At 37.4% G+C, this 13040-nt stretch overlaps 1 protein-coding gene across 1 annotated transcript in view; it reads left to right on the forward strand.

Moving 5' to 3' along the window:
* Positions 1–918: 918 nt before the first annotated feature.
* TTN (titin) overlaps positions 919–13040 on the forward strand; it is a 241675-nt gene continuing 229553 nt past the window's right edge. The window contains exons 1-9 of the mRNA XM_085065641.1: positions 919–1128; positions 3097–3200; positions 7431–7634; positions 8314–8601; positions 9356–9444; positions 9542–9786; positions 11496–11778; positions 12022–12174; positions 12650–12769. Coding sequence (XP_084921767.1) covers positions 3110–3200; positions 7431–7634; positions 8314–8601; positions 9356–9444; positions 9542–9786; positions 11496–11778; positions 12022–12174; positions 12650–12769 — 1473 coding nt within the window. The 5' untranslated portion in view covers positions 919–1128; positions 3097–3109. The remainder of the gene's footprint in view (positions 1129–3096; positions 3201–7430; positions 7635–8313; positions 8602–9355; positions 9445–9541; positions 9787–11495; positions 11779–12021; positions 12175–12649; positions 12770–13040) is intronic.

Consider the following 13040-nt stretch of genomic DNA (forward strand, 5'->3'; position numbering starts at 1 on the left):
GGCAGATGAGGTGGTGTTGTAAAACACCTCCCATTGCAGCCCCAAACAAGAGCAGTCTGCTAACTCTGATGCCTGTTTCAGAAGCAGCCACTCTAATGGCACAATTAGCTGTCTAGTGACAAAGCTGGGCTAATGGAAGTTCACAAACCAATATGCTCTTCCATGGTCTGTGATCTGCACAAAGCCCACACATGTCTAGAAAAAAGCTGCTCGACTTAAAATCTTCTTTTTTATAAAGGATAGGACTGGTCCATATCAATTTACTTTTACAAAATTTGTATTTCTGCACACTGTATGAAACTGTTTGTTGTTAAACTTAACTGCCTGGAAAATCCAACAGAAAAACTGTGAAGGAAACAAAAACAACCCTAGAGCACCAAATCTGTGTATTACCAAACACAATTTTGGAATTCAAAGTTGTGGAAAAAGAATAGTTTAAGCAGTGTATTCTAATAGCGTGCAGCCACTTGCCTGAGCTCAGCTTACTTATTTAGTCTGGTGATTGACATATGCATTTGGTGTGGCTTCTTGGATGTTTTATAATGAAAGTAAGTAAGACTGAATCTCACTGATATGATGACTCCTGACTTGTCCATATGCTCTGCTAAAATGCTTCTTTATTGCTTCCTTTGACTTAGGAAATTTGCAATGGCTTGTAAACTGCACTTTATAAACTAAATCGAATTATAAATCCAAAGCTTTGGAAGGGCTGAGGTTTCCTCAGTGAATGCCTTTTGTGCCTCCAAAATTAGCATTGTCAATCAGAACCAACAGGTGGTGTATGGTTACAGACAGTGAACCCCCTCTCTCAAGATACTTTCTTTCAGGAAACCAATCAGAACTGGCACTGACATGATGAGGCAGAGCTGTCAGCAGAGCTGGGGTATATAAGGCGAAACAACTATGTTAGCACTTCTGAGCAGTCGTGCATTCCCCGCCTCGCCTCGGGTGTAGGGATTGCAAAAAACAAAACTACACTGTCAAGACTGTGTAGTTTTGTTTTTAGGATTAGAGGCTCTACAATTCTCATGCTGGGATTGTCTAAAAAAATCTTACTCTGGATAAGGACGTCGTTCAAGAAGATTTCGTTGGGCTTCGCCCACTCTTGCAGGCACTTTGAGAGATCAGGTTAGTAGCATGTTTCTGCTGGTGTAACAAGTGTTTTATCAGTCATTAATAATCCTGGTATGATCTATTATTTATAAATTTGCTCACTGGGGGGTATAGGTTTCAGAGGATAGACATGAAACACTTAAACTCTCCATCAAGATTATATGCTTAATTTCTGGAGCAAGCTTTAATAACTTTCAGCAAAGAGGTTTTTTCCAGTGTATTTTATTGCTAAAGACTACATAATTTGAGATTTTGAAAGTGCATGGAAACATGTGCTTAACTTAAAAACTCCTTTCTGTTGGGAGTGTTCAAGGTTATGCTACTGAGAGATAAACTGAGAAGCTCCAAGAATAGCTCTGATAAAATGCATATGGTATCAGCTAGGCGCTGATGACTTTTTAAGGGAAACAACTGCTAAGGTATCAGTTACATGGCAGCTCTGGAACACTTGTCTGCTGTCATTCATGGCTGAAAGGGTTATTTCTGGAACATGACATTTTAGATGCATACTTTCAATTCTAATTATACAAGCAGCCTTATAAGATCAGATCTTCATCACCAGAATTTGCTTGGACAATGAAATATATAAAATTTGTGGGGACTCAATGACAATTCTACTTAATTATTTCTGGTTTATTCTGCAGTCAGGAAACTACATATATATATATAGGCTTTCATAATGTTTAATTGTATTGTAAAATTATTTCCATTTATTTTAGCTGACCTTCAAAGCATAGTCATAACTGAAGCTGAAAATCCCAATAAAATATCCAGTTCTGCCCTTATGCACTTATTGCATGCATACATTAGGCCCTGATTTCTGCGAAAGAACTCATGTAATGAAGAATTTTCACCCTGTGAGAGGCAGAATAAATATGACTCATAGTGAAAGAAATTTCACTTTCTCATTTTTAATTTAAGCTTGGGACTGTCCCAAAATCAGGCACAGAAGGCAAAGTAAACTGAAGTAAATATGTGAGTAAGATTACCTTGAAAAATTGTGGGGTTAACCCTTGTTTGTTGAGATCTGATATGCTCTCAGTGGAATTTTTCAATGAGAAAAAATGTAACTTTAATAGATGTATGATAATATTAAGAACATAATATCTACATTTAAAAAAAGCTGCACAATTCAACATAAGTAAATAAATAGGTCATGCAAATACAAAATATAGACACAGAAGCTTTTCTAGTGGCAGTGTGTTATTTCAAAGTAGGATCTTGTGGCATAGCAAGAGAAAGCAAACTTTCTTTCAGATTTCACATGGCTTTGCAGTTGTTCAAGCCATCAGTGTCAGTGGCTACCTTATATCCTAGCTCACATTTCGAAGGTGGCTGTCTTACCATATTCAAAATTCCACTGAGATACTGTCTAAGAAAGAGGAGAATTTTATCTGCATCTTTAATGACAATATACTTCTGTAAAATGAAATTATTCATTACTTACATAGTGCTTTTGAAATAGAACCTCTTGGCATTTTGTTAATTATTAAGCTAAATACATTGTAGACCTTCACTTTTTTTTTCAGTTGCTGCTTAGTGAGCTAGCTGTCTTCTCATTGCAGAATGAAAATATTTTGCACCAAAAAAATATTTTCAAAAATTATACCGGGAAATTATTTTCTTGTCAGATAGAAAAGTTAATAGACAAAGAGAGGCTGAATGACCTGTGGAAGGTCACACAGTGAGTCAAGCTGAATTTTGTCTGCTGCTGCATACCTGCAATGCCAAAGCACAGCTCCACTAAATATAATGGTTTCCCACCCAACTCAGCCAAGCATGCCTCCAGGAGTAATTTTCTATACAATTTTGTCAAAACCCACAGTCTTTACATTTCACCAGGTCATTCTGATTTAAAACTGAGAAGAATAAATTGCTCAGAGAATAATTATAGATATTCTTAAAATCTTGCAAGAAGTGCGTGCATATAACAACATTTTCACCATTGATATCTAATTATGGGTTTTTGTTTTTTGCTTGCAGAGTGCCTGTAAAGATGACGACAAAAGCACCAACATTCACACAGCCGTTACAAAGTGTTGTGGCACTGGAGGGTAGTGCCGCAACCTTTGAGGCTCATATTAGTGGTAAGTTTTGATTCATTATTCCAAGATTCACTGTTTTTTATCATTAACTTCTTTTCTAATGGTTATGCTAAGACAAATGATAAGACTTCTCGTAGATCATAATCTGATGTGAGTGGGTGAAATATGTATCCATATTTCAAATATCTACAAAATACTGCATGAATTTACGTGGCTGCCAAGCAGCAGCCAATTGTCCTGCCATGCCACTGGTGTCTGACTCTCATGTATGTCAGAACCATGAAAACTGGAGGAAAATACCTTTAAATGCATATATCCAAAAATAAAGACTGTGCTAATAAGGGAACTTCATGTGGCTGCAGAAAGGAATAATCTCATTTGGATGATGATTGGACAGAATTAGAAGTCATGATGCAAAAAGCAGGGTTTAAGTTCTTCCAAGACCTTCTACTAAGATTTACTTTAGCTAAGCTGTCTTTCTACTTTCTGTGCCATTATGTTTCCTTAATTCCACAGTTCTAGGACGAGGATCAAAAGCAAAAATTCTAGGCCCACCTGGCCACTGAAGAGGGTATAAAACCCTAGTGTGCTAAATAATAGAGTTGTATGGTGATCATGATGGTAGCACAAGGCTGAATTAATATAATTTGTCTATGGGATTTAAAGATGTCACACAATTTAAAGAATAGTTTATTTCTCCAGTCTACATACTACTAGAACAGCAAAACCCCATGCAAACCCCTGGGGTAACATTACCAGAGAACCAACACCCTGTTCTAAGAGTGTCTCTGACCTGGGCAGTGACTAAGGAGAAATGACATGTGTTCCTGCTGGTGGAATTATATTGTCTTACAGGCATTAGCAGTGTGATGATCCACATACCATAAAGCACTGCTCAGATGCTCTGTGACAGGTGCAAACACATGATCTGTGCTACCATAAAGATCTCTGACGTCTATGGTCCATGTATTTCATCCCTTGGCCCCTTTGCCTAGCCCTAGCTCACACAAGGTGTTTGAACGTGTCCTGCAGTCTGCATCCATATTTTTTCATGTCATATTCTATTATTTGGCTCTTACTCTTCAGTTAATTGCCCTGATTTTCTTTTCTTGATTCTACACTGTAAATTTTCTGTGAAAAGTTTTTTCCACTGATTCTTACAATACTTATTATGAATGTATAAATATATAATAAAAAAAAGTTAGGATGTTAATATTGCGACTCAGTGTGTGATTTTGGCTAATGTCATTTGCGTGATGTTATGGAGTACTTGGGAGGGGAACTTGATTTCTCATTAAGTGAAGATAAAGCAGTTTTTCTAATAGCATGTGCCATATTTGTATGTTAGCCTCAAACATCTTGTGAGTCAACCTCTTGTTAGTTTTTTTCACATTGTGAGATTCTGGTATATCTTTCCTGCCCTTAAAACATCCACCAAGCTTGAATGATTTGACAGGTAGCTTGGCATTTAGTTTTTCTACAGGATAAAAAGTAGGAAAGATTTTTTTACTATAACTAATTGCACAAATAAAGGACTACACAGCTTTATCTTGCTGTAATGTCTGCCCTTTCCACCTGTCATGAATTACTGGGTGTTTGAAATTCAGAATTTTTCACTATCTCTAACAACACTGCTCTTTTATATACAAGTCAAGTATGAATACAGAGCTACAATTCAAATGTGAAGAGCTGAGTTAATCTAGGGGTATCAAGAAGAGCTGAGCAACCACCTGAGATGCAATTTTGCTGTGTGTAAATTAGAACAAATGAATTGTGCTGTTGTATTAGACTGTGAATTAAGTGTCATAATACAAAGGGTTGATATCAGATGAATGTGCTCAGCATGTAAGAAAAAGCACAGAACACACAAACCCTGTTATTAAAAGCAGCAAATGCCAGAGCAGCCAGGACATCATCACAGGGGGAGTCCTTGTGGCTCACCAGGGACTGAGGAGTCATGAGACAAGAAAGTCAGAAGTGCTGCTGTTATTAGAACTGCTCCAATTCTCATGTCTCCACAGTACTGATCAAGTTTGAATTTTTTCATAAAGAACTGACCTGTACCCTGCTTACCTTTTTTTGAACTGATATTTTCAGGTGTTAGCCAGTGCAAGACAGGCTTTACATAGTGCTTTTTGTTGAAAGCAGCACACAGATCACACACAACTTGGCAGCCCCTCTCACATCATTTTCAGGAGAATCTTACTGGATTCAATTACTTAAGCTGTGAATTTGAGGCACTTTGGGTTGATTTTCTTCTTTTGGCACTAAAGTTCAAAAAACCTCAAAGACAGTTTTAAAATAAAGACAAGATTGTCCTAATAATTAATAGTCAAATCACAGTGTCATTTTGAACATGTAGAAGTAAACCCCTACTCCATTTTATATATATATAGAGAGAGAGAGCAGGCACATACATTTATAACCTAAGATGGATCTTGGCTAGATCTATGACATGGGACTAGCAGAGTGCTAGTAAATTCGTGGAGTTGAGTTTTTAATATAAACTTGGGCTGAGATTTCCAAAATGGCTTCTAACTTTGGATCCCTTATATATAGCAGTTTGGGACATCAAGATGGACTCCATTTTAAAAATGCAGACTTTTTTCAACCTGCCACAGAAACTCCCATGTTTGCTAATCATCATACAGTACCACCACAAGAAAATAGAACTTTTGACAATGTTTCAAGAAAGTCCAGATTGAGGACTTGCTTTCGGGGGGTTGTGTAGCTTAAGACGTTTTAAAAATAATTTTCACAAATAATGAAGAAAAATAGTTCTGAATGAAATCACTGGGGTCTTCTGTATACTCTGTTTATGATAATAATGCCCAAGTGGCCCTACAAAAATAGCACAACTTTGAATTATACCATCCCATTGGGACTGTTTGATAACTTTCATCTGTGAAATTAACAATGCTTAAATGTACTTTTACCCTTTTGATTTCTAATCCTCCCTAAAACTGTCCACATTCTCTTTCTGTGTATGAGTTTGTTTTACATTTATCTAAATATCAGTACTTTACTGTAAGATTTTAAACTTTCCTAACCAAGCCTGAAGGGACTGCAGTCAACCACTAAAATCTTCAATCTACATATCTCAGCTTCTCTTTCATTTTATTCTCACAGTCATTTCCCTGGCACATTAAAATCCCTAATAATTTATTCCATTTATAGGCAGGATACTCTAGAAAGGAAGCAGAATTCTGTGCACCTGGGGCTTTCCAAACCACAGAGATTAGAACTGGGAAAATTAATTCATCTGTAAATGCAGTCTCAGATCTCATTCCTGAGCCCCCATGCAGTGCAACTGGTGATTTGTGTTGAGAGAATTTACATGAAGTGAATGTGCAGGGATTTTAATTTTGAAGAAATTATGTTCTAGGACTACAAAAAAGATTTTGAGCTGGAACCGCCTCCTTAAATTACCTGTTCTCCTTATGTGGCTCATATAAAAATGTTACTTGTTCATCAAATGGATTTAAGTTGCTTGATGAATTTGGCTGAGTAGAACACTGGGAAGAGAATTTCCACAGGGAATCTAAAATCACCATTTAAAAGCAAAACTCAGCTGTAGGTATAATTGACATTTTTCTGATCAGAAGACTCTTGCTAACAACTGATGAGCCTGACAAGAAAAGAATAATATATTTGAACAACATCTCATTCCAGATGACTGCTGTTGATCAAACTCAAAAAATTCCAGAAAAAGAAATCAAAACCCCCAAAACTTTGATAGCATTTGATTTTAATGTCTACAGCAGTCACTTTTTCTGTCACTTCATTTTCCAAAGCCATATTAGTGTTAAAACAAATGTTTAACTTAATTGGAAGTACTGATCTTTGCATTGTCTCCAAATTATTGGACTAGATAAATATGTTCACAATAAGCAATCCTACTTATATCCTAGCAAATACATTTTAAAAATATCTCACATTAATTAATTCATCCCCCCTCATGATATTTATGAACTTCTATTCCCTTATAGGATTGCCAGACATGACAGTCCTCTCATCATTCAAGTGATTTCCTCAACACAGGAGCTATTGATATTAATATTGATATTAATAGTGCAGCTGCCCTATTGCTCTGTGTATTTTAGAGACCTTTCCAAAAATAAATTCCTTTGCCACACTGCCACTGGACATATATCCATACCTATGGCATTATGCTTCACTGTAACTGTGTTTACCTGAGTGTGTATCCTGGTTATTTTTTATATCTGGCATTTCGTAATGTCTTAATCTCCATTTGTCTCCCTTTTTCTGCAGGTTTCCCAGTTCCTGAGGTGAACTGGTATCGGGATGGCCAGGTTCTCTCTGCTGCAACTCTGCCCGGCGTGCAGATCTCGTTTAGTGATGGCCGCGCTAAACTGGTGATCCCCGCCGTGACGGAAGCCAACAGCGGAAGATACACTGTCCAAGCCACCAATGGATCTGGGCAAGCGACTAGTACTGCTGAGCTGCTTGTCACAGGTACAAAGCAGCTAAACCAAGGCACCTCTGCCTGCTAGAGTGACAGAGGAGCCACACAGAATGAAAATAGTTCAGGTTTCAAGTACATGATCAGGAAAAAATAGCAGACCACATTGCTTTTCCTAAAGCAGTCTAGAATTCAGCATGGGTTCTCACCGGTAATGTCTAACAGTGCCCTTTGCATTCTGACTGTATAAAGTTCACTCTTGATCTTTCAAACTCTTATTCATAATTACAAGCTTCTGGTTTAGCCCTGTGTATCTCTGCTCCTGTGGTCTGTCATACTGGCTACATTGAAATTGCCCATAAGAAGAAGGATAAAATTCTGCAGGATGGAGCCATTAATGATATCTAATGGTATCAATGATATTTAACAGAATAAGTCACATGGAGGGCCATACCAAGAGACCATCCTTAATGTCTATGGCTATAAATAACTTAGCTGTAATTCTAGACACATTTGCAATTATGAGAATAATCAGAAATTTTAAATGCTTGAATAAAGTTAAGGGTGTTTGCATTTTGGCATACCAACTCCTAATGTGTTGAATGTTTCAGAAGGTACTATCTGAGGAATACATAGACCTCATGCACTTCTAATAATGAAAGTTTCTAGTGCTTACAGGTATTTTTAACAGATACTACTGTTTTTCTCTTTATTTCTTCAATAAAAATGCAGCTGGAACAGCACCACCAAACTTCTCCCAACGACTACAGAGCATGACTGCAAGACAAGGAAGTCAAGTTCGACTTGACGTGAGAGTGACTGGAATCCCTACACCTGTGGTGAAGTTCTATCGGGATGGAGTAGAAATCAAAAGCTCCCCCGATTTTAAAATTTTACAAGAAGGAGACCTTTACAGCTTAATAATTGCAGAAGCATACCCTGAAGACTCCGGCACCTATTCAGTAAATGCCACAAATAATGTGGGACGTGCTACCTCAACAGCTGAATTGCTAATTCAAGGTAACACAGCTGAAGTTGCAGGTCACAAAAATGAGAGCATTAATTCTAGTGGTGCAATAAGCACCACTTCATTGCAGTTGTATCAACAAGTTAATTTATAACTTCTTTATCCAGAGTTATTTACTTGCTGTGAAAAAAGCAGTGTATTTGGTGAAATTTGCCAAAGATTTTTGCCTGAGATTTAAAAGGACATTTTCTCCAGAAGGGGTCTTCTTTAAGTGGAGGATACAGTAAATAGAAAAAAAGTGTGGAGTACCTTGAGTTGTTCTCATTTGGGTCTGTAGATCTCTCAAAGTTTTATTTGAAAGCTGTCTTGGATAGTATAGACATATTAGACTACATAACTGTACCTGGTCTTGTAAATGAGGCTGGTAAGGATGAAGAGAGTTTTAAAGAATTGTAGCAGGGAATCACAGTACCCACAGCAGTCTTGCTTGGATTTCACCTCAGTCAGGCTTAGAGGCTCTGTAATTATTTCAGATCCAGGACTGATATGAAGAATTTACAATTAATATATTTTGTTTTGCTTTGTTCCAGTTTTTTTAATGACTTGGTAATGCAGTAATATTGTTTCAATTGTTTTCACAATTTTCTAGCTATAGATATTGAAGGCAAAACAGATGGTTTCTTAATTATTTTTCTGTTGTATATATAAATTTTTATAAAATTGGAGTTGACCACTCATTTATTTCTCCAACTGTTTACTGATTGTTGCCATATGCAATTCTTCTGACCACGTTTTCTCTTTCAAAAGGCGAGGAAGAAGCCGTTCCTGCTAAAAAGACAAAGACAATTGTTTCGACTGCTCAGATTTCACAAACAAGACAAGCCAGAATTGAAAAGGTATAATTTTCAAAAACAAAGCAGGTATAGCTAAAATGTGGAAGATTATTTCTGCAGTACCTCACCCTAGTGTTCATTTTCTTGTTTTTCATTGCAGAAGACTGAAACCCACTTTGACGCCAGATCACTTACAAGTGTTGAAATGATTATAGAAGGTGCAACTGCCCAGCAACAGCTCCCACACAAGGCACCTCCACGAATGCCTCCTAGACCTACATCAAAATCACCAACCCCAACCACTGCTGCAAAAGCACAAATGGCACGACAGCAATCACCATCACCTGTTAGACAATCACCATCACCTGTAAGACATGTCAGAGCACCAACTCCCTCACCAGTCAGGTAAAATTACCATTCTTTCAAAAAATATTGCTTTTGGAATCACTTTCACATATAGCAGTAATACTACAGAGTGAGAGCATAGTATAAAATGAAAAAATGCACTGACATTACTGACTGAGTTTATTCTGATGGTGAGCTATAATGTGCTATATTTGCCACTGCTATAGAAATGTTTCAGAAGTGCCTTCTATGTAGACTTCTATCCCCTATTGTAGAAAATCCCATTTGATTGCTCTACACAGAGCCAAAGTAGCACTCGCACATCCATTTAATGATGAAAGAGAAAAAAACAGTAGAGCAGTTGGCCCTTGAATATTTTAGATGAACAGAGAAAAAAGCAGTGGCACTGAGAAGTGGCAAAGAGAATGAAAGGATATGTAAAAATTTTGAGTTGCTATTCCATGTGTGTGCTGGTAATGACTACCGAAATAAGGTTTTGAAGGTAGGCAAGCTAAATGTGGTTATGGAAAATGAAGTTTAGCTCTGCTGTGTAGAGGATGTAGAGAGGGAAAGTGAGTGATATGAAGAGCAGGGCTCGTGGCTGGGAAGATCCCACGGGGTCTGTGCTGAGAGGCAGGTAAAGAGAAGAGTGTTTTAAAAGTCCTGCAGTTTCAGTATCCTGAAGCATCATGGACAGAATGTCTCCAAGCTGAGCGTTCAGAAGAGCCCCATTGAAGCTGCCAGAGCTGGGTGTGCTGGTGAACTTTGCCCCACTGAGAATAACTTGAAAGGACAGGAAGAAATGGATCGATAGCAACAAGCAGTAACTAACAAACAGCATACATGAAAAAAGAATTAAATAGTGCCATCTAGAGCACACATGGAAGCAGAGCTTGTCCTCCCTCGCTAGTCAGACCCCTTTTAGACATACAGCACATTAGAAAAACTAAATGTAAAAATTGATATGATGGTGCTGCCCCCTACTGCTGATATTTGTCAACGTTCTCTGGGAAATGCAGCAAAAAAATTCCACTGAAAGAAATTCTGAGTTAGAAAGACTGTTTAAGAATTTTGGAAAACACTTTAAAGCTGTCTGCAAGGATTAGGATAGAATTTTTGAAATATCAAAATTCAGAAACTAGCACTTTCCAAGTGGATACCAATTATTGTGTCTGACATTTTGAAATGAAAGTGTGGGGAAAAATATAGGCACTGATAAGAAACTTGCCTGGTTATGAGTACATACATGGATGACACATAAAAATAAAATGTAGTACAGGAGTACATACAGTTGTTTTAGAAGGTGGTTGCCACATGATACTTTTATAAAGCTTGGTTACATTAATCATTTTGTCTCTCTACAGAGACTGAATCATGAATGAATTATGTAGTATTTACAGGCACTGCACCTTTTTAATTATTCCTTTTATGAGAATCAGGACAGAGCAAATGCAAAGTCATGATGTATTTATATATTTCAAATATATTGGAAATTTCTTTTACCACTTGCTCTTTTTTTTTAAATTAAGCTACTACAAAGACATGTTACAGTTATGAGAATGACAAAAACACACACTAGGCATAATGTGAAAAACAAGTTAGTGTAATTTACAAGTAGAACCTCTCAAAAACTTTTCTTAAAACCAAATTATGTGTTACTGAAGATACCTTAAAAGGAGATTGAGTTCAAGTTCAGGCTTGAGTTGTTTATATACTTATCACTCTGTGGCAGTAGACTAATGATATTAATACTCTATTTTTTTCAATAGGTCAGTTTCCCCTGCTGGGAGAATCTCCACCTCACCTATCAGACCAGTGAAATCTCCATCTCCAATCCGTAAACCACACGTGGTAACAGCTGGGCCTGACGTGCTTCCTCCTTGGAAGCAGGAAGGATATACTGCAACCACAGAAACTCAGATGAGGGAAACAAGAGTATCCACAAGCACTACCCAAGTGACTGAAGAAAGATGGGAGGGCAGATATGGGGTCCAAGAACAAGTCACCGTCACTGGCGCTGCTGCTGGCGAGGTGGCCGCTGGCGCTAGAGAGGTAAAGTCTACTTTTGGAAAAATACTGGGCTTGTTTTATGTGGGGTCTCACCACTGCTGTATAGATCTGCTAAATGGAATCTGAGAGGCTGTGTGTAAAAACTTGTGTGTGTCTGCTGTTGAGAGAGTTCTTCTGCAGATATGGAAATGCTTCTTGGTGACATTCTGTCTCTGTACTTGTTTTGTGCTTTTTCTGAATGGATGCAAAACATGAAAAAAATGTCTTTTGATGTAACTAATATAGGTGAGAAAGGACAGTGACAAAACAGCAGCTATTGCTACGGTTGTTGCTGCTGTGGATCAAGCCATGGTGAGAGAACCAGCTCCAGGTGTTGTAGAGCAAACTGCTCAAAGGACAGCAATGACTGCAGTCCACGTTCAGCCTGTTCATGAGCAGGTAGAAACAGAGCACAGACATTCTATGATTTCCCTTTTATCCCTTCATCCAACATGCAAACAAGGCATGATTCACTGTGAGGAATTAACAAGATATTACCCAGAGCACTGCAAAAGCATGCATACTCATCTAGAACATCAAGACTGTAAAGGAATGTTCAGGTTCACTTACGTCATTGCATTCCATCATAACAGGATTGAACTAATTATTCTTTTTAAGTTTAAGAATGCTTTCTCTAAAAGTGATCCTCTATTCTCTCTTCTCATTTATTCTCTAACATTATTCTTACAATGATGAAATTTTTTCTCTAATACCTCATTCATCATTTCCCCACTAGGATTGAAATAATTCTCCCTTAGTATTTTTCCTTCACTTGCATTCCTCTTTCATTTTTCCTTTTCCTCTTATTTTGATGATGAGTTTTTTAAAGTGAATTTTAAGGCTTTGGTTTTTTGTTTGTTGCTATAAAAATCAGATGAAAAAGGAGGCAATGGTAGTAGTTACCAGTGATAAAGCCACAAAACAAACAGTGATATCGAGAACTAGAGAAGGAATTGTCACTTCACAAGAGCAAAGGCACATCTCTCCTGAAAAGGTGAATACAGATTTTACCTATGATTCTCATGCCCTACCTTGTTGAAAAATCTGATCTCTCATCCAAAAGACGAGCCTATGAACAATAAAAATGAGCTGCTGTTATTTTTCCCTTTTATATATGTTCACTCTTCTGATTTACAGTGCTATCATTTTCCTGTCTCTTCTCTATGATGACTGTCTTTCCTTTTTAATTTCACTTTCATTATTTATACCTAAGAATGTGATAGATAAAGTTGCAAAACATTAACCTAGAGAAACCTCTTTTTTTT

Source organism: Lichenostomus cassidix, chromosome 7 (genome assembly GCF_008360975.1).
Source record: "Lichenostomus cassidix isolate B80296 chromosome 7, HeHo_3.0, whole genome shotgun sequence".
In the NCBI taxonomy this organism is placed as follows: domain Eukaryota; kingdom Metazoa; phylum Chordata; class Aves; order Passeriformes; family Meliphagidae; genus Lichenostomus; species Lichenostomus cassidix.